General features: G+C 34.2%; 2 protein-coding genes across 4 annotated transcripts in view; one reads left to right on the forward strand and one right to left on the reverse strand.

Annotated features, from left to right (window-relative positions):
* The window catches only part of LOC110095957 (F-box/LRR-repeat protein 4), a 33,896-nt gene extending 27,969 nt beyond the window's left edge, over positions 1-5,927 (forward strand). For both annotated transcript variants that reach the window (XM_020821690.2, XM_020821689.2), the window contains 2 exons: positions 1,248-1,398; positions 5,022-5,927. In XM_020821690.2, the coding sequence (XP_020677349.1) occupies positions 1,248-1,398; positions 5,022-5,318 (448 nt within the window). In that variant the 3' untranslated portion in view covers positions 5,319-5,927. The remainder of the gene's footprint in view (positions 1-1,247; positions 1,399-5,021) is intronic.
* A 1,508-nt stretch (positions 5,928-7,435) lies between these two features.
* LOC110095954 lies at positions 7,436-21,458 on the reverse strand. Of its 2 annotated transcripts, XR_002303030.2 has the most exons (8): positions 21,229-21,458; positions 18,109-18,203; positions 15,235-15,314; positions 15,070-15,122; positions 14,888-14,991; positions 10,581-10,642; positions 7,961-8,135; positions 7,731-7,872 (listed from the first exon to the last, which is right to left on the reverse strand). XR_002303030.2 is itself a non-coding variant. In XM_020821687.2 (7 exons), the coding sequence occupies exons 1-7, from the start codon at positions 21,314-21,316 to the stop codon at positions 7,632-7,634; spliced, it is 723 nt and encodes a 240-aa protein (XP_020677346.1). In that variant the 5' UTR covers positions 21,317-21,452; the 3' UTR covers positions 7,436-7,631. The 2 variants fall into 2 exon arrangements, 1 of the variants encoding a protein (XP_020677346.1); XM_020821687.2 differs by lacking the exon at positions 7,961-8,135 and having other exon boundaries at positions 7,436-7,872; positions 21,229-21,452.

Here is a 21,458-nt window from a genome sequence, read left to right on the forward strand (position 1 = left end):
CATTTCATTATTATATCCCATAAATCTACATGACTTCCTAAACAACAAAAACAATAACATCAAGATTTTATCCCACTTTGTGAGTTCGGTTTAGGGGTGTAAGTGAGCCGAGCAGGCTCGAGCTCGACTCGTTAACAAGCTTGCGAGTCGAGCTCATCGAGCCACGAGTTCAAGCTCGAACCTATACTCGAGCTCGCCTATTAAACGAGCTCGAATTCGAGCTTAATGAGGCTCGGTTCACAAGCTCGCGAGCTGGCTCGTAATGTTTCAATTTAACCATTGAGTAATTTAACTAAGTTTTAGGCTAGACATGAAGTAATTTAACCCTTTCAAAGCATGTCCAAAATGTTTGGTAACCGAGGACAGTTTTAAACAAGGGCGTGCTTGAAGTTATTGGAGCCGTTATATGGTTTTATGCTTAGGATGGAGCTAGGTGACCATTTCATGGCATGAACAAAAAGTTCCAATTTGATTCAGAAGGCCTGGCTCAGACTTAATGGACTTTTTTATTTGACCCGAAATGAAATATTGCAACATGTACTCGTGGTTGGTTCAGTGAAACTCTGCAGCCTTTTGCAAGACTAATTTGCAGTTTGTCTTTATAGACTGCAGCTGACATTGTCCTATTTTTAGCACATAATACATCAACTGGTCCTTATGTTAGTTTTATCCAACATATGTTACTATGGGTTTTCTAATAGCCTCCATTATGTCTTGTTCGCACCTGTCAACCCTGCTCTGCAACATGAACCTATTTAGATCAAATGAACAAGTACAACATCACAACGAGCTATTAATAAGGCGCATGGTTATTTGGCAAAATTTTCTTGGCGTAGAAGTTTGTTGAAGGACCTAAAATAATCATGTCAAGGTCTACTTCTGTGCATCAAATTTGATAATATCAGATCAATAAAGGACAGTCCAGCTGACAATGCTCATTGCTCATTTCTGGGAAAATTAGTTTCACTGAAAAAGCTGTGGCCAGAAGACATGGTTATGTATTGTTTGACTTGCTCATTAAGGAAAATGTGTGCTCAATATCTTGTCTATCTTCTAACAAACTGGCATGAATTTTATTGTTTTTTCCAGAAATATGAACGCTACCGATTTTTACTCGGGCATCCCATATATTTTTCTCTTATGTACAATGATGTCCAAAGTTACTCCCTTATTCTGTATGAAATTGTAGTATATTAATTTTTTATAATTTTCTGATGATTTGAAACTAATTTCTCATAATTCTTAAGGGTTGGTGACGAGGCACTTATTGCCATTGGCCAGGGTTGCCCCCTCCAAAATTTGAATGTAAGCGGATGCCATCAAATTACAAATGCTGGGATTACTGCTATTGCCAGGGGCTGCCCAGGGCTCATTTGTCTTGATATAAGCGTTCTCCAGGTTTATCTCTTGCTCTCGCCTGCTTTGACAATGAAAGCTAAGACTGTCCTTGTGCCTTGTATCTTTAGATGCATGCTATTCACCATCTCACACTGAAATATGGTCATACATGAATTTAGCTTTCTTTTTTTCTTCTTTAGCCTTGCAAGACTTCTTAGATATCCTGCTCCTTTATTGGCCAAATTACTATCTAATTTGTAGTGAAAAAGTCCAAAATAATCCACTGACTATTCATAACAGGTCAATTTAATCTTAGAATATCATATTTCTCTATTTAGTCACTTGATTGTACAAAATTAATTCCAAACATTCCCTAACATTAAATTATGATCAATTTTATGGCAAAATTTTAATCAATTTTGTATCCCAATTTTACTTTTTTTTGTTATCCCAATTTTACTTAATTTCTATCTAATGGGTTGTTTAGGATTAATTTTGTTTAGTTCATGGGCTTTTGAGATTTTTCTTTAACTTATGAATTTGTAATTGCTATTACCTTATTTAAGAAAATAGATGAGTATCTAATCACTTATAAGAATGGATATAATAAAACTCAGATTGATTATTTTCTTTTAAGAAAAATAAATCGTTTATATTGCAAAGATTGTAAAGTTATTCCAAATGAAAGTTTATGTACCCAACATTGCTTATTAGTTTTGGACTTTATGATGAATGGTAGAAAATAAAAAATAAAGTAAAACGTTGTTATAGGATTAGATGGGAGAATTTAAAGAATATTAATAAAAATATTTTTGAGAGTAAGATTCTAAATTTTAAGATTTTGTTTGTGCATGAACAAACTAATATTATGTGGAAAAAAATAGCTAGTGATATTAAACATGTTGCAAAAGATGTGCTTGAAGTATCAAAGAAAAAAGCTACTAATAGTAAAAATAGTTTGTGGTGGAATCAAAATGTGCAAGAAAAGATAAAAATAAAAAATTTATTATAAAAATTGGTTCATCTGTAAATTTTTTTATAATTGAGAAAGATATAAAGAGGTTCGTAAGGAGTCTAAGTAAGTAATTTGTGATGCAAAAATTTTAGCTTTAATGATTTATATAATATATTGGAAACTAAGAAGGGCGAAAGATATATGTATAAGTTAGTCAAACAAAGAGATAAAAGTTGTAAGGATTTAGTTTGAGTGAAGTGTATTAAGGATGAAGATAAAAAAATGCTTTTATTAGAAGAGAATATTTAACAAAGGTTGATGAGATATTTTTCTAAACTTTTCAATGAAGATTATGAGAATGCGATTGACTTTAGTGACCTTAGCATCCTAAATGAAAATAATTTTTTTTTAATTTATATATTAGTAAAATGGAAGTTATAAAGGTTTTAAAGGAAATGAAGTGTGGAAAAGTTGTTGGATCAAATGATATTCCAATAGAGGTGTGAAAATGCTTAGGAGATGATGGAATTTCTTGACTTATAAACTTTTTAATATTATTTTAAAGACTAAAAAGATGTCAGATTAGTGAAGAATGAGTGTGTTGATTCCTATTTTTAAGAATAAAGGTGATGCACAAGATTGTGCAAATTATAAAGGAATTAAGTTAATGTGTCATACTTTAAAACTATGGGAGAGAGTTATGGAGCATAGATTGCGGCTTAATGCTAATGTTTCTCAAAATCAATTTGGATTCATACCGAGTAGGTCTATTATGGAGGCTATACATTTATTGAGAGGTTTGATGGAGAAGTATAGAGAGAATAAGGAAGGATCTACATATAATATTTATTGAGTTAGAGAAAGCATATGATAAAGTTCCAAGAGAAGTTCTATGGAGAGTTCTAGAAAAGAAAGGGGTTAATAATGCTTATATTAAAGTCATTAAGGATATGTATGCACGGGTTGTTACTTGTGTTCAAACACAAGTTGGTTTGACCAAGTATTTTTCTAATTTAGTTGGATTACATCAAAGATCAGCTTTTTAGCCCATATCTTTTTATTTTAGTCATCAATAATCTCACTAGACATTTGCAAGAGGTTGTACTCTAGTTTATGCTTTTTGCTAATGATATTCTTGTTGATAAGACTAGAGAGGGAGTTGAAGGTAAACTTGAATTATGGAGGTCAACCTTAGAGTTTAAAGGCTTTCGTTTAAGTAGATCTAAAACTGAATATATGGAGTATAATTTTAGTAATAATAGATCTAGTAGGGGGATTGCGACTTTGGGTGATCAAATCATTAATAAGAGTACACGTTTACGATATCTTGGGTCTATTGTTCAAAGTGATGGTGAAATATATGGGGATATTATTAGTAAGTTGGATGGTTAAAGTGGAGGAATGCATCGAGCTTGTTGTGTGGTAGAAAAGTCCTCTTCAAACTTAAGGAAAAATTCTATAAGATGGTGGTTAGACTGCAATGCTTTATGGTGTAGAATGTTGGCCATTAAAAGAGAAGCATAATATTAAGTAAAGTACTATAGAGATGAGAATGCTCAGGTGGATGAGTGGCTTTACTTTTAGAGATAGGATACGAAATAAGCGTATACGTGAAAAAGGTTGGAGTAGCTCTAGTGGAAGATAAGATTAGAGAGAGTCGCCTTAGATGGTTTGGTCACAGAAAATGGTGGCTTTCCGATGACCCGGTTAGGAAAGTGGATGTATTAGATTTGACTTATGTTAAGAAAGATAGAGGTAGACCTAAAAAGGCTTGGTTAGAAAATATTAGAAATGTCATTTCTTTATTAGATTTAAATGAGAATTGAACTTTGAATAAGACGCAATGGAGAAAAATGATTCATGTAGCTGACCCCACAGTGGGATAAAGGCTTGATGTTGTTGTTGTTGTAATGGGCTAAATTGGAGAAATTTGATATTATGTGGCTAAATTGGTCACATACAAATAGTTTGTGGGATTATTGTAGGCTTTTTTTATAATTTGTATGCTGCATTTTTCTTTTGAATTCCTCATGTATTTTATTCCTCTACAGATTAAGTTGTCCTCATTCATGCGTACCCAACTCTTAAATTTTCTCATTATTTGAGAATTAAGCATCTTGAGTGCACTTTGTTGAATTCAGTGATGATTTTGCCAATTATGCCTAAGAATTGTATTGCTATAACCCATTGCCCAATAAACCAACTGATCTTTTTTCTTGGCAGATTTGGTGGCCATCTTGCATGCATATAAATTTTGCAAAATTTCACATGATTTCCGGTATGCATTGTGCTCATTGTTACTGGTAATAGAAACTCATAAATGTGATTTTGTAAAACAAAGAGCCCTTATTTTTTGTGGTATGCTTTATATCGAGTTGTTATTATTTTTTAGGATCATATTTGAGAATGTTTTGGAGAAAAGTTGGTACTCTCAAGCGCTTTTAGGGATACTTAGTTGTCAACTTAATTTTAGTCTCTAAAACCAGGAAAGAGTAATTTGAACCCTCTCATCATTTTTTTTTCAATGTTTCATGATTTGGTTTTATATATTCAACAAGCAGGATGGATTTATATCTTCCATAACCCCTCACATGTAATGATTTCATTATCACGCAACGGAATCGATGAAATCATCAGTTTCTATAACGCGATTTTAATCTCTAAATAATGAAATGTTCCTTTATTAAATTTGTGTGGATTCTTTGATTATACATTGTCTTTTCTACAGAACTTGAAGGACATTGCGCTTGCCGAGCTAGGTGAAGGGTGCCCAATTCTTAAAGAGATTGTGTTATCGCACTGTCGGCAGATAACTGATGCAGGTTTAGCTCACTTGGTGAAAGGATGCACTAGACTTGAAACCTGCCACATGGTTTACTGCCCATCTGTAACATCTTCAGGCATAGCAACTGTAATTTCCAGCTGCCCTAGCCTGAAGAAGCTTCTTGTAGAGAAGGGGAAGGTCAGTGAAAGATCCAAGAGAAGAGCATCCAGTATCCTCTCATATCTTTGCGTCGACTTATGATTGACCTTTGATTAGCTCTATTACTCTCCATGCAAGATGACTTGAAGGTGTACAGATTGTTTTGATGGGATCTTTCAGTCCAAGATTTAGGGTTTCCATGGTCGAAATTGGCTTGCATCTTTTCTTGTTTCTTTTATGAGTTGGCTGCCTATGCGCATCTGTCCCGTGTGATTGTTCACATTGGAGAACATACACTGTCTGGGTCGGCGATTCGTTACGCATTTTGCGAGATGAATGAATCTTTGTGTATACCTGATTTGGAACATTATCGTTCCATAGTTTTACCTCAGATTGATCCTTATCGCGACTCCTGTAACAAATCCATGTGCTGGTAGACTTTCTCAGTGAGGATCCAAGCGAAGCGCTGATAGGAATGCAGAGTCCATGTTCTTTGCAGCTTTCATGGGTAATTGTCATTTATCTCACCTAAAATTAGCTACCATAGAGGATCCTAAGGTTTGGCAAAATATGGAATGCCTATCTTCCCATTCAACTTTCATTGATTTAATATCAAAATGACTCTTTTTCACTTGCCTACTTGTTTTAGTGATTTTAGTACTGTCAGTGATGTATTTCTCATATTGGAATATCAGCTATTCTGTTATATTACAATTTTTAATGGTAAAAAGAGTCATTTTAATAGTAAACTACTGAACTACTAAAACTTGGTAACATATGGGAGATATTTGGTATTTTGAATAATGATGATATGTTTATTTGTTTATATTACTGAATATGGTTTAATAAGTACTTTTTTATGAACTTAATAAAAGATTCATTAAATGATGTGATAATTGCTTATTTTGATGATTTATTTTTGGTTATTCAATCTATTTATTTCTATTGTCTTATTTACTTTTTAAATTGTGGTTGCTATTATAGGGATAAGTATGATAAAATTATTAAATAGATGTGTCATTTAATAAAATATTTTGATTTTTTTTATAATAGAAAATTTTGAATATGTCTTAGTAATAAATTGTAACATCAAATTCATCATTCATGGTGCTAATATTATTTTATTTTCTTCTTTTTTTTTTTAATTTTCAAAAGCAATTAATACTAATGGGTCTTCTTTTTATACAGAAATATTTGATTAGTTAATAAATAAGAGTAGATTAAGGCTTCATTTGATTACCTAATGCCTATAAAAAGTAGTTTTAAAAATTTTGTTTGAGTTAATGAACATTTCTATCAGAAAAGTTAATATTAAAAAGCTTTTGAAAACATTACAAAAATGACGTTCCATAAAAAAAATTTTTACAAAAATGACACATACAAACAGCAACTCAAAAATGATTTTATCGTTTCGAAATAGAAGAGATAAAATTAAGCCATCTCAAATGAGGCCTAATCCTGATGTATGATATGATTTTCCTCTGGGTAATGAAAATGTCTGATATAATGAATGGCATATGAGTTCTTGTTGAATTTTCTTCCAATGAAGAAAAGAACTAATTGGTCTTCTCTTTTTTTTTTTACAGAAATATTTGATAAGTTAATAAATAAGAGTAGATTAATGCTTCATTTGATTACCCGTTGCCTTTTGTAAAAGTAGAATTAAAAATTTTGTTTGAGAGTGTAGATTTCTAACGGAGAATTTAATATTAAAAAGCTTTTAAAAATAGTAAAAAATTAAATTCATAAAAAATAATTTTACAAATATATCACATATAAATAGCAATCCAAAAATAATTTTATTGTTTTGAAACAAAAAAAAGGTAAAATTAAATTATCTCAAATGAGGCCTAATCCTGATGTATGATATGATTTTCCTTTAGGTAATGACAATGTCTGATATAATGAATAGCATATTCATAAATAATATGAAAAAGTTAGATGTTTATGCATATTGAACATTTTAATTTAGGACCTATCTAGCTATTGGAGATGCTGCAAACAAGATTTAAAAACTCCATTTTACTAAAATTCTACAACTATTTTGATTAAAAAAAAGAAGTTAAGTTTATGGTAAAAAAATGTAATTGAATTTCACTTGATATTTCAGCAGATAAGCCTCTTTAGAACTTGTAGATATTCATAGCTTCTAAAGAAGTATGATAAGCCTCAGAAGAGAAATGGCACAAGTATGACAAGTCTCAAACATAATTCCAGACTTTCATCAGAGAAATGAGCTATAATTATCTTCTGCTTTAATTATTGCAGAGAAAAATTTTTAATTTTGTACACATAAACTGTCATAAAGAATAAAATTATGATAACCTCAATCATACAATTGGAAGCCAATGCAATTCCAAAAACATCTTTCAACAAACCAGTTTTATTGAGGCCCTCAAAACAGAACTAATGACCTTAATCAGAATCTACTATGTGATCTTGGCTGCTTACTTCAATGGAGCTATAATTCTCCAAATGATGCATATAAACTCTATCGTATGCTTCAATGGTCAGAGCTGAAGCCAAGAAAAGCTCCAATTCACTGATAAAGCGTTCTGTTTTTCCACCTAAAAATGGCATGGCAGCATCAACCAGCAGGGCTCTGAAATTTTCCTGCCTCTTCTCAGGATTAAGCTTAATGGTATTTTCTTGATTACTGCAAACAGAACAAAGTCAAATTATTACAGGTTTGATGAGATTTATAGAAGTAACGATGATCATAAAAATTTACAATCTAGCTCAACCTTTCAATGCAGAGCATGCAAAGTCAAGCTAACAGGATTGTCAAACTGTGAATCTTAGTTGAATGCAGGATCATCCTCAGCCCTCGATAGTAGATCATAAGATGCATGAAAATTATCCCGTCCTCTTGAAGACAAATTATTAGGTGCAGAGTCCGGATGTAGAGATACGTTCGAACTCCAATAAAATGTTGACATGTGGAGTGGACACGTGAATATTCAATTTGATTTATTTTTTACTTTATATATTTAATATCTCCGCAGAACTTTAAGCCAAGCACACCAAAAGCGCAACCAAAGTGCAGGTAAAGCACAAATAAAATGCAGTCAAAGCGCAATAAAAAAACGCAACAAAAGAGCAGTTAAAGCGCAACTAAAGCGCATGTAAAGCGCAAATAAAACACAAGTAAAACACACAAAAAAACAACCAAAGTGCACTCCACGTGTTAAATTTTAAGTGGATGTCCAGAGGACTCCGAACCTAATAATTCATCCCTCTTGAACGCCGTTTGTCATTTTTGTCCCCTTGGCCGCCACCCCATTACGGGCGCAGTTGGTAAGTGAGTAGTGAAGGATGGTGGTTGATCCCAGCAAAGGTGTCGCCGTAGGGGCTGCTGATGGTGGAGCCAATGGGATGGGAGGTGCATTGAAAACCGGACAGTACGGTCCCAAGAAGGGAGCCATTCTCGAGTTTCTTTGATATCATTTTGACCTAGGACATATGGAATAACTACTACTAAAAAAGCCTAGACTAATGGCGCAGGTGAACCAATGTTTCATAGTCAAAATAAAACTGCCTCACACTCATTTGATGCTATGAATCCATACGCCCAAGGCTCAATAGTCAATTCTTTCAAATGCAAGACAGTTAAAGTCAAGACAGACATCAAGGAGAGCAGAGAACCCAAGAGGAAGATGGTGAAAGATGAGCAGTTCCAAGAATGAAGAGAGCGCAAACTTGTTGAAAGGCACAGAAGATATGAACCCATATCTTTATGCGTCCCAAACAAGAAGGGACGCAGCTGATGAGCACCAGATAACTTAAATAAAACAGTAATGGATCATTACGGTTAAGATCGGGATAGGAAAGCAAGATTGGCATTTTCTACTTCATGAATTTATATATGGGTGTAAACAAATTGAGTTTGTGCAAGCTATAGAGTAATGTTCAACTCAATTCATTAAGCAGACGAGTCAAAAATATTTATTTGTATTTCGTCTTTCACTTACCAAATAGACCACAAGCTATTCATAAACATGAAATCTACATAAAGCTATAAAGAAATTATAGAATATACATGTCACCATATGTGTATATATCCACGTAAATATAAATGTTTAAATATGAATAAACACATCCGTACATACATGTACACACAAACATATAAGTATGCACGCGTGTATATACACATTCATACATAAATATACACACACATGTCACCTTTTATATATATATATATATATATATATAATCAAGTCCTAAACATTATGTGAACATATACAAAATTATTAAAACTAGTCGGGCTCAAATTAATTATCAAACCAAACATGAATAACCAGTCTTTTTTACAGAACTAGATCTACAGCATCAAACCGAATAAATAAAAAATCTGAAATTGAAGAGGAATAGTGAGAAATGTGTACTTTTTGTGCTTTAAACATGTTAAAGAATAGATGATGCATTTCAAATGTTATACGCGTTCACATAGAATGTCTTACATGCGCATTTTGCAGCACTATGAACAACAATTTGATTGAATCTAATTTGATCTATGGGAGAAAGTGAACTTGATAAAAATTAGAAAGAATCGGTTCATTATTTCATTTTAAGATTAGTATAGTATTTACATGATCTTAAAGGTCTTCTAATATGAAACATACAAAATCAAGAAGTAATAATTATAAAATCATTGCAATAGTCTATGGATTGATAAGTAGGCAAAACAATAATTATAACAGTGTATGGATTATTGAGTAAGAGCAAAGATCCTTCACATTAATAAGGTGATAGTGAAAGAGATAGGAAAGAGGACGGGTGCCTTGATGAGTTTGAGTCCTAACTAGTATATTATGCAGGAGTTTCATACTTTCCCTCAGGTGAATGAATTGATATCATTCATTCAAAGTTCGTCAAATAATTCTTGAAAGACTACTCCTGATTAGGGGTGTCAATTTCGAGTCACGGGTCGGGTTCGAGTCGAACCTGAAAAATTATTAAAAAAATAGGAAAAAGGGAAAAAAGAGTGGCAATGAAGGATGCAAGATTTTGTATTAATGCTATGATGAAGGCTACAATAATGAGAATACAAGAAAGAAAAAACTTAGCCTCCAATACCATGACAATAATTGGAGAGGGGCTGGTTGAGTATTTCCTATTCATGCTTAGCAATTGGTTAACCACAAGAATCTTGGTAAACTTAGGAAAAAACTTAAAAATAAGAGGGGCTATTGATAGCTAACTAATCCAAGAAAAAACATAGTTTGAAGTTATCAGATCAACCGGTGCATCTAATAAGTCCGAAACAAAATAACGAATGAATTTGTAAAATGTTCTCATTCCTTAACAGCATAAGAAAAATATTCTTGGCCATAACATTTTTTTCAAACAAAAAAATTTAATTACCTTCTAAAAAAGGCTTCTATCACACCATGAACATGATGAAAGATAATGTCCACATCTTCTTCCTGTACAAATGTGGCCTCATATGAGGCATTTAAAATCAATAGACTTATTTCAAGAAGCGTATTAGAAGTTCACAAAGAAAATGAATGACATCAAAACTTTTAAAGGGTGCTGGCTTTGCAAACATATTAAAATAGAATAAAAGATATTTAGAAGAGATTTTTCATTGGTGAATGATATTATAGAAAAGTGGAAATAATGAATATATATATATATATATATATATTGAATTTTACTGCTTGAGACTGCTTGATTCCTACAAAATGTGGAAGCATATATAAACTTTTCTTAAAAGTCTTATAATAAAATAAATCAAAGCTAATCACCAAAAAAGGAAAAATATTCTCAAGAGAGGCCGGTGGTTAGAAGAGGAAGAGGAGGCTCACATATTGCAATCTAAAGGTTATAAGAGAATCGATCCACTAGTTAGAAACATTTATCCCTGTGCTCAATAATAACTATCAAACTTGATTGACTTGTGGATCCCAGTCTTTTAACAAATATGGATATCAATTCAATAAAGGAGTACCAAAGAGTCATCAAAGGAATGCAAGAAACCATAGGGTTGCGCTGGGTCCAAAATCAGCCCATAACATAAAAGAACACGGTCCAAACGCACTTTGTGGAAAGGGAGGTGGCATCAGCATGGTGGAGCCAAAAGTTTTGCATGGTTCAACCATGAAGGTATTTGTCCTTGACATGTGAACAAGGGTGGTGTGGATTTTGAGAGAAATGAGGGGGTGCTAAAAACAAAGAGGTGTACAATTACACATGAAAGAGTACTCCAATATATCATCAAATAATATTAGGAATTATAGTGAACATAGTCCCAATCATCAATTTGGAAATATTACCTAAAATGACATATTTCCAAATAGATTTGTTAAGGGATATCATCAAAAATATAATTGAAAATTCTCTCATAATTTTTGTTAGGAAATTCGTAAACTATGCTAGGAATGTTTAAAAGTAGTACTATATATTTCAAATAAATTGACCAAATCAATGTGCTAAATAATGTGGTTCTCTTTATGGCCTGATTTACTCTTATCATTGTATATTAGATTGGGATAAAGTAGTAGTAATAAACCTGAACATGTGATGCATTATGTTATTTTTTTTTTCCCAATCTTACCTAGCGATGAGATGAAAATTTAATGCAAGACATGTCAGGTAGATAAAAGGGTAGACCAAAGATAAATTACATAAATTTTTTATTAATATTAACCCAAACTTTGAATAGACATACCATAACTCTTAAATTTTGATTATACATGTCATTTAGCCTTTCAAATTTAGCAACTCATGTAAATGAACGACAAATAATATTGAATAATCAACCAAAGATGTTTGAAGAGGAAATGAATACACGTAATCTCACTAAAGGGAAGTATGATGGATAATTTTATTAAAAATAGAAACCTTATGATAAATCCCTAAGAAAGTCTCCCGACCTTCCCAAAAATAATAACTTGTTAATGAGGACATCAGGCCTTTGAGAGTTTACTAGAGACGGGGCCGACGATCTACGGCCACGATCGCACCGATCTACTTCTGATTATCATTGTATTAGATTTATTATTTTTTTATGTTTAATGAGTTTTATTGTACATTTCCATTTATGCCCTCGCTTAAGGGCCTAGTCATGTGTATACCCTCTTTGGTATTTTCTTTGTATTTTGGGCTATTTAAAACCTTCCCCTCCTTTGAGGGCTAATGAAGATTATTATGAAAAATTTCAGCTTTTGTTTCTTGTCTCCTATGTGTTGTGAGAGAGAGCTTTGGTGAGAACCCTACGGAGGGAAATCGGATCACCCACCAGCCGCAGGAAGTGTTCGGGCTCGTGGTCATCTTCATCGTTATTTCTTCCCTCCTCCTTCCCCACCTACCTCCGCTCGAAACTTCCCCAACCCGCCGACCAAGCATCCGTCCCCTTCCCCTTGCCCTCTCAAGCCGCCGGCCACCACAACCCAAGCCCACTAGCCGCCAGTTTCTACTCCACCCTAACCTGACCAGTCGGCCAACAACCCCCCACAGCAACTAAACCCTAACCCTAATCCCCACATAGCCGCCGGCCACCTCCCTCTTCCCTTGGCTTCACAAATTTCATATTGCATTCGAAGCCATTCCTATTTTAGCTCCCTTGGTAACGAATTTGAATTCAAAATTCAAACTAATTTGAATTTGAATTAGTTTCCTAAATAAGGATTCCTATTTTAGGAAAGTTACTTAAATTAGATCCATTTAAATTTCTAATTGGATTTTATTTAAATTAATTCTTCCTAATTTAAATTCTAATTAAAACAAGCTTTAATACTTTCCCTAAGCCCACTCAAGCCCCAAGCATGCCGCCGGCCCCTTGTCCCCCTTCCCTCTCCCTTTCACATTAAATTCCTACCTTCTTGAGAGCATCAATTACTTCTCTCCTTAAGGATTACCTTCCTTTTTTTCCTCTTGTTTGAAATTCAAGTTACATAACCCCAAATCCCTCCAAACAAAAATCTGAAATTATTTTCAGATTTTGGAAATTCCCTATCCCCTCCCCCATTACCCGCAGGCCCTTCCCCACCTCCTTCCCTTCCTCTCTCCCAAAACAACTCCTAAACCCCAATTCCAGGTTTCCAAATTGCTGTCCAGATTTTCTGGACGTTGCTTGGCGGCTGTCTAGAAAATTCCTGCATGTCTCCTTGCTGTCCAGCCGGCCGGGGAGATCATCATCTGCAGCCCGGAAGTTCCAACAAACCAAAATCTATTGTTCCCTCATGCATGGCGGATCAAGAACTTGATCACGAATTCGTTTACGACGACCAAGGCCACATCGACATCCTCAAATCCCCTTTCTTCGACCTCAACCTCGAGATTGACCAAACCGTCGAGGATTACGTGGAGAGGATCATCTTCACCCTCGCTGAAGCTATTGACGAGCAACTTTCTTCCGTCCAATGGCAAATTGTCTCCAAATCCTAAGCAAAGTGAATATTCCCCAAAATCTTACACCAACTTGTGGTTTTAATTGATTCATTAAAATCGTGTTAAGTCTCTCCGCTAAAGCCTAGTAATTTAGAAAGTGAGTGAATAATTCTTCATAGCGAATAATCTCAATGTTAGTGTAGGGATTCCTTGTTGGAAATCTTTCGTGTATGTTATATTATAAACCGTTTATTATTTTGTGATCCTAACCTCTAGTCGTGTGACTTGGCCTAGCTAGTCTCATCTCTTTCTTGTTTTATTTCATCGTTTAATCACTACAAGTATTTTAATTAATAAAGCTCTCTAAATTAAATTGTGCAAGATTCTTTAAAATCATCGCTATGGCATTTAAGTCCTGCATCACTTGCACTCTAGATAAAACTAATAATAAATCTCAAAAGTTCGGGTTGTGGTGCCTTTAGCGGCGTATAAAAGGAGCAAAGAAGATCATAGAATATGAAATCAACAAAAAGAAGAGAGAAAAAAACTATGAGCTAGAGATTCAGTTTCCAATGATGGGAGAAAGGACCATAACACCTGCCAGCCAGGAAAAAAAAATCATTGTAGAAGCAGTTAACCATACGTACAAGACAAATTTTAGAATACGGCGCAAAGACCTAACTCATGATGAAAACCACAACAAAGTGATGTTAAACAATATGACCATAGGAATGAGAAGCAATGTGAGTAAAATAAACATGGACGATAGTGGAGAATATGGCAAAAAATAAGGCAGGATCCTAAACCATAAATTTACAGAACAGATAGGTCTCGTAATTTTCTCATCTCTGAGAAACATGTTTGCAGCTATCAGCTCTCCTTCAACAAAAAATGATTAGAGATATAATCTACTTATGGATGACAATTAAACCATGTCAATGAAGCATTAAAAGGAAAAAAAAAAAAAAGAATATTCAGAATTTCAGATTGCTGATTCTTCAGTATATCAGTCATTAGAGGCAATGGCATACAGAGTTTTTTTAGCGCATGGAACGGAAGCATGGGAAAGGGAAAATTAATTAAACCAGGAATTCAAATTTTTAATTAAGGGCGTTAAATGTATATTTCCAAAGAACAACACATGGCAAGAACATAACAAAGACATCATTGGTATTAATCCTTTAAATGGATTCAAATACCAATTGCATTATGAATATAATCTTCAGCAATACACATGCCTTCAACTGTATGCACACACAGAAAAAGGGAACAGTATTTCAAAACTTAAAAGTATCTCATAAAACTAAAAATGAAAAAAAAAAAAAAATTTATTATACCTTAGTGAGAGTTTGGATCTCCCTTCTCAACCAACTTGGAAGCCAAATGTTCTTCTGGCGATATCTATGGTGCTTCCAATATCGTTGAACATTGAATATGTTACCTTTAATTCCAGAAATGTATTATGGCAAAAAAATGAAAAAGTAAAACAAATAGGTAACAATTGAAGGCTAGCTATTACCAGGCTCGCTTCTGTAGCACTGTAATCTGAACTCATGGCCACTTGTAAAAAAGCTTAAAAAAAGTAACCATCATCTTAGTAAGATGGATTTTCACAAAGAAACAGATGGGAACTCAATATACAGAAAAAAAGCGGAAGTACAAGGAAAAAAAATCAGCCACCAACCTATCTTGACAATCCCCATTTAAATAAAATCGGCGAAATGATTCTCCATCAAAACTATAAACAATGGAAAAGTTTTCAACCTGCATAAAGATAAAAATATTTTATGACAAACAGTATACTTACAGAAATGTAATGCCGCACAAATAAAAGGATGCTCAAAAAAATTATTCCTGAATCAATTGTTCTTTTGGGTTTTGGTACAACAACAAAAGCAACAACAAACCTTTATCCCACTATGTGGGGTACATGAATCTTTTTTCTCCATTGTGTCTTGTTAAGAGTCAAATTCTTATCTAAATCTAATAAAGAAATGTCATTTCTAATATTTTCTAACCAAGTCTTTTTAGATCTGTTTCTACCCTTCTTAATATAAGTCAAATCTAAAATATCTACTTTTCTAACCAGGTCATCGGAAGGCTACCGTTTTATGTGACCAAACCATCTAAGACGACTCTCTCTAATTTTATCTTCTAGTGGAACTACTCCAACCTTTTCATATATATGCTCATTTCGTATCTTGTCTATAAGAGTAAAGCCACTCATCCACCTAGGCATCCTCATCTCTGCAACACTTAACTTAGGTTTTGGGTATTGGTAAGGGGAAAATATTGAAACCAGGGTTAGGAAACACTTGGAATGTTTAGAGTAATGTACTAGATGTAATTTAGAGTGCTTCATAATTTTCTAATAGTTTTAGAGGTTTTTGATGGGGTTTAAAACAAGACTAGGTCTGGCTGAAACTCTCTATGGCTGACAGCCCTGGATTTAGTTTTGGGCTTTAGTGGAAGGGTTTAAGGTTGGGCTTGAAGGCTGGAAACACTTGTGATTGATATAAAATTATTTATAGATTAATTCTGGAGTTTTATCACAATTTTTCAAGAGATTGAATATGTTCAAATAGTCAATGAAATAAGATTAGGTCATGTCTCTGCAAGCATTATATCTGCCAACTTTTTAGGGATTTTTACTCGGAAATCGTGATTTTGCGGAAGAAATGAAGGGAAAATAGTCTGATCTTGTGAAGGTAAAATAGGAGAAGAGATATACAAGAAAAAATAACAATTTGCAGACATAAATTCAATTACTCATCAAAGTGATTAGCGTTGAAGAGATCATGCAATCTCCTCAAAGGAGTGGCTAATCACCTATCCTTCACTCTCTCTTAGAAGAAACTTTAACTTTCTTCAAACACATCAAATCCTTTTTTTTCCAAGCAAATAAAACACTTATATATATTCTTACCCACTCAAAATTCAAAATAAATTGAAAAAGAGGGAAAAAGGACGGTGGGGGCAAGGGAGATCAATTGTGTGGATGAGAAGGGGTGGTTACACATTTAACCACTCATAACCACCACTCTAATCAGTGGAGGCCAGCCACTCTAGTTAGAATTCACTTATTTGAATAACTTTTACTCCAAATAATCAAATTTTATTGATTTTAAATGGTATTTCCCACATTATTTGAAAAGGTGAACTTCCAAAATTCCATAGTTCTGAATTATCAAAATCAAATTAAAAAAATCTGAAATTCAAATTTTCATATTCTCAAATATTCTAAACTGGAAATACTAAAAACACATAAGTCTCATAAATTACATAAAAATGGGTATAATGTAATTAAAAGCTAGTTAATTATACTTGGAAGCAAATTTTTTGCTCTAAGCTTTAATGAATGGTCCACTTTTTCTTGCATTGGCATATTGCACCAAATCAATCTCTAAGCGTGATTTGATATTAAAATGATTCCTATGGTAATGAAACTTTGCATAAAGGTCAAGATGGTTCAAGGAAAAGCTATCTACGCCTAAAAAAAGGAATTTGTAGTCTGAAAGATATTAAATAATATGAAATATATAATGATAATAATACCTAAAACCAATGTTAAAAAAAGGCATGCATAGTATTGAGATTATCGATGAAAAAAAAGAGGTGAATGAAGCCCATGGCATATCGAAGATGTAGAAAATCTAAAATACACAAAAAATTTCCTATCTTAAAGACTTTTGTGGCAGTCTAAGCTAGGGGTGTCAATTTCGGGTCACGGGTCAGGTTCAGGTCGAACCTGGAACTGACCCGGCCCTATTAGGGTCAAACCGAACCTGACCCATCTTTGCAAATGGGTTGATTTTTTGGACCCAACCTGACCCGTTTCGGGTTCAGGTCAACCCGACACAACCCATTACCCACAGAAACACAGGCAGTTGCGGATCGGCAGAGACAGGCAGACGGTCGGCTCACCTGCAGCCAACAGCGACGGACAGCGGGAACTGGACTCAATGTGGGCAAGCGGGTATGCGACCGGCGCGACAGGCATCAGCCGCGATTCTGCTGGACGCGGCGAGTAGTGGCACTGAGAGCAACTGGTCAGCGTAACCGTGACGGGCATGACACCAGATTGGAACAACCAAGGATGCGACGTGCGACACACGGACGCGGGGTTGGCCTCAAGTGTGACACGAGGACGTGGGGTTGGCCTTGGGAGCTATGCGGGCAGCTCCGGTCAACCCTGGTCAGGGCGGGCAACGAGTCATTCCGGGTCATTACCGATTTTTCGGGTCAACTCGAACCCGAACCCGACCCCATTTTGCAAACGGGTCGAAAACCTTAACCCGAATCCGACCCGGTTCGAGTCAACACGAAACCAAAATTTTCGGGTAGGGTTCGAGTCTTGTTTTCGTGTCGTGTCCAATATTGACACCCTAGTCTAAGCTCTCCACATTGTCACATGGGATCCATTAATAGAAACCATAGAGAAATTAAAAATATAAAGATTATAATAGAAAACTAGTAAGTCTAAACTGATGAGTCAAAATTGCTTGTACAAAAGGCAAAACTGATTCTTATAGGATGCAAAAAATAACCAGTAACAAACCTTGCAAAGAGGACATTTCACGGAAGGTGCTGATTGACAGTATTTTTCTTTGACAAATTCTGACCACTGAACAATACAATGATAGCAAAATGCATCTGTTAAAAAAAAAATTTGAAGCAAGTAAGACACGGATATAGATCTACTAAAAACAGCTTCATTAGATTTGAAGAAAAATCCACTTCAACCGGGCTATCCATTGATCATTGATAAAATCAAATCAATAAAAACACATGACAGCAACCTAAAACCAGGGCCTAAGAATAAAATGGTCAATCACATACAATAAGATACATGATAAATTCCCACATAAGCTCCAAATGAGTATCATTTCTAATCAATAGATTATTACAAAAGCTAAGTAGACAAATCAAACAGCTTCAAGTTGCTTCGAAGGGCTAAGTAGCCAGCAGGAAATCGCGGAATGTTTAAAAATTAAAACCATATATACTCATCATCTAAAACAAAATTCACTACAAATCAATAGTAAATTCATGCAAATGCTCAGAACCCAATTAAAAAAACCATAAAATGCATATATAGGGAATGCAGAAACTGTAGGATGCCAAAAAGTTAATCATGAAGGAGGTGCATCAATAAAAAATGTAGAATTAAATTTTACGAGTTGCTTTCAGCTTCTAGATTCATTTTTCTTTTCATATTCAGTTTTTATTCCAGATTAATATTCCTTCATAACAATATACGACATGATATGAAGATATTAATTTATTGTTCGTTGCGCATTTAAATCATCATAAAAAAAGGCTCATTGACCTCATATAATTCAATATTTTCATGATTAGGAATTAGAAGTTCATATTCTTGCACAAGTGTCAAAATTATATAGACACCTATAACAAACAACCTAAGTAGTTTGCGTACCAATAGATTGATCATTGTTAGTGAAGCAAGTCTAGGGAGAGTAAGCGTTCGTCGAGCTAGGGTAAAAACAACGATTGCTTAATAGACCAAAGTGGACTTACTCTAGAAGTGACAAACTGATTTGCATTACTTCTAAACATTGAAAAAGAAAAAAAAAAAACTGATCTCCCGATTTCCAAGGCTTTCTGATGAGATGCATCTTTAGTCCTTGGTTTAACTCAATCTTACAGTAAAATCCATTCACAAACCAAGATATTATTAACATTATTTATTTTTTTGCAAATCACACCTAGAATTCAATTCTTCAGATTAAATGCTCATTAACACTTTGACTGTCTTGCCGAGGGTTTATAAGTTGTTCAACTATTATAGGTTAGGCATTGTTTCTCAGATTAGCTTTCATCTTAGCTTAGGTTCTAATTGAACATTTTATAAAATTGTGTATGATGTGTCAGACTCCTAACCAAAATATCTTAGTGGCACAAATTTGTTTAAACTTCGCATATTTAAAGTGCTCTTGCATGCTCAAGGAATAACCAGTGTTTTTAAAGCCCTAGCCAATGTGATTTGTATGCTTCAATGCGCAACATTAAGTGGCTCTTTTACTAATTAGAGTACTTAGAACTAGTATATATATATATATATATATATAGCTTTATTGGATGTTTTGAATATTCATGAATGTTTCATTTTCTACGTTACGTCCCGTGTTGATTGGAAGGGGAGGTCTGTGTTGGGTGCAACAGGTGAGAGGTCGCTGAAAAGGGAGAAGAGAGCAAGATAGTTGAGGCTAACGTGAAATTAAGGAAGGATCAGCTGAAAATAAGGAGTTGTAGCTAGTAATTAGCAATGGCAATTGCTTATATGGCAAGATCTTCAAGATAGAAACGAATGCTTTCTACATGAAATTTTGGTCATATGCATTCTAAATGAGTTAAATTATATTCCTCAATCTCCTCAACCTCATAACAGGAAGACTAATTAACTTAACAAAATCCATGTTTTTCTCTTTCATTGGCAAGCTTTGATGTGATATTCTTATAATTATAAACAGAGTCGGTAAATACATACCAATGCATCCCATTAATGAGATAATTTGGACAAAGATATAGAACATCATTGTGTAAATATTTGATAGCGTTGAGATTCCATGTTCAAAAGTAGGCTTAGGTAATATAAAACAATAAACTTCCAAGTCAACCATTGCATATTTTAAACTACAGGACAAACCATGCTTTGAATGTAAAGAAATCAAGCCCCGCCCACAAAACACATCATGCTTTCTAAGCAATTCCTTATTATTTGAAGAACATCAGGTACATTTGAAACCTAGATAAGAAGGTAAGAATGTGTTTCAAATGGGCTAAATGATCTCACTTTTATGATAAATACAATAAATTTGTCTCAGCAAGTCAAAAAAAAAATAATATTTCATCCATTACATAGGGCATTGCAGCCTGCAATGCTCATTTGTCCTGCATAACATGTAATTTAGTCAATATTTTACAAAATCAAATAAGGAACTCACCTCAAATTGTTCTAGGGCTACTCAGGCCAATGTTATGGAGATAACAGTTCGATTAATGTTGTTATCAATTAAATGCAGTGTGTTTGGTGCAATGTTATCATACTTAAACAAAGTAATATTATCTACAAAGAAAAACTATGATTTTCATTTTTCATCTTTCTTTTTGGTGTTATAGTCATTTTGCCGTCTCATGGATATCAAGATGTCAAAAACTTTGTTTAGCTTCTGATTGCCATCAAAAAAAGCTAATTTCATTCATGATGATATTTATTTGACTTTTTAAGCAAACCAAACAACTGACATATATCTTTGAAGATTTTATAGGCTCAGTCACATTGAGTATATAAAATCTTCAAATATATTATATACTCAACGTGACTGAGCCAAATATGCAGTCACCATAAATCCTTCCAGCTTAAATTGCAAGAGTAGATGGACTTATGGACTCCTATTGCTGTGAATATCTTCAATTCTGTTATTTTAATCACACTTTTGTTCCAGCAGTAGAAAAAACAACTCCAATGACCGCTGAAAGGTTCATATGGGAAACATTACCAACATAGCAAAAGAATACGAAGAAAGTAATCAAATTTTAAGAGGATCGTGGTCGGAGAAACAAAATAGCATAACAGCAGCTAAAAAATAATTACTTTCCGAATGCTCCTTAAGACCCTAAAAGAACGGAGACCGAAAAAAAGGACACCGATTCTTACGAAAGCAACGATCAAGATATGCTTCTCGTCGCAGAGGTTCGTAACAAATAGGGCACGCTTCTGGCTCGCTTCTTCCTGAGGTTTCCATGGTGAGAGACGGTTATCCAATATCTGCGAACCGCGAAGACCTCATCACGCAGCCCACCTTGATATGTTCGTCGGGAGCTTCGATTGCTAAGGAGGTCCACGGTTGGGAGCTTCAACATGTGCTGAGTTTGTCCTTAGACGCG

Source organism: Dendrobium catenatum, unplaced genomic scaffold (genome assembly GCF_001605985.2).
Source record: "Dendrobium catenatum unplaced genomic scaffold, ASM160598v2 fragScaff_scaffold_1671, whole genome shotgun sequence".
In the NCBI taxonomy this organism is placed as follows: domain Eukaryota; kingdom Viridiplantae; phylum Streptophyta; class Magnoliopsida; order Asparagales; family Orchidaceae; genus Dendrobium; species Dendrobium catenatum.

Coding starts and splice junctions, on each gene's coding strand:
- LOC110095954 (XM_020821687.2), bottom strand. CDS start 21,316: ATGGAAACCTCAGGAAGAAGCGAGCCAGAAGCGTGCCCTATTTGTTAC. Junction 18,204..21,228: donor ATATCTTGATCGTTGCTTTC/GTAAGAATCGGT, acceptor TTTTTTTAACAG/ATGCATTTTGCTATCATTGT. Junction 15,315..18,108: donor TGAAATGTCCTCTTTGCAAG/GTTTGTTACTGG, acceptor ATCTTTATGCAG/GTTGAAAACTTTTCCATTGT.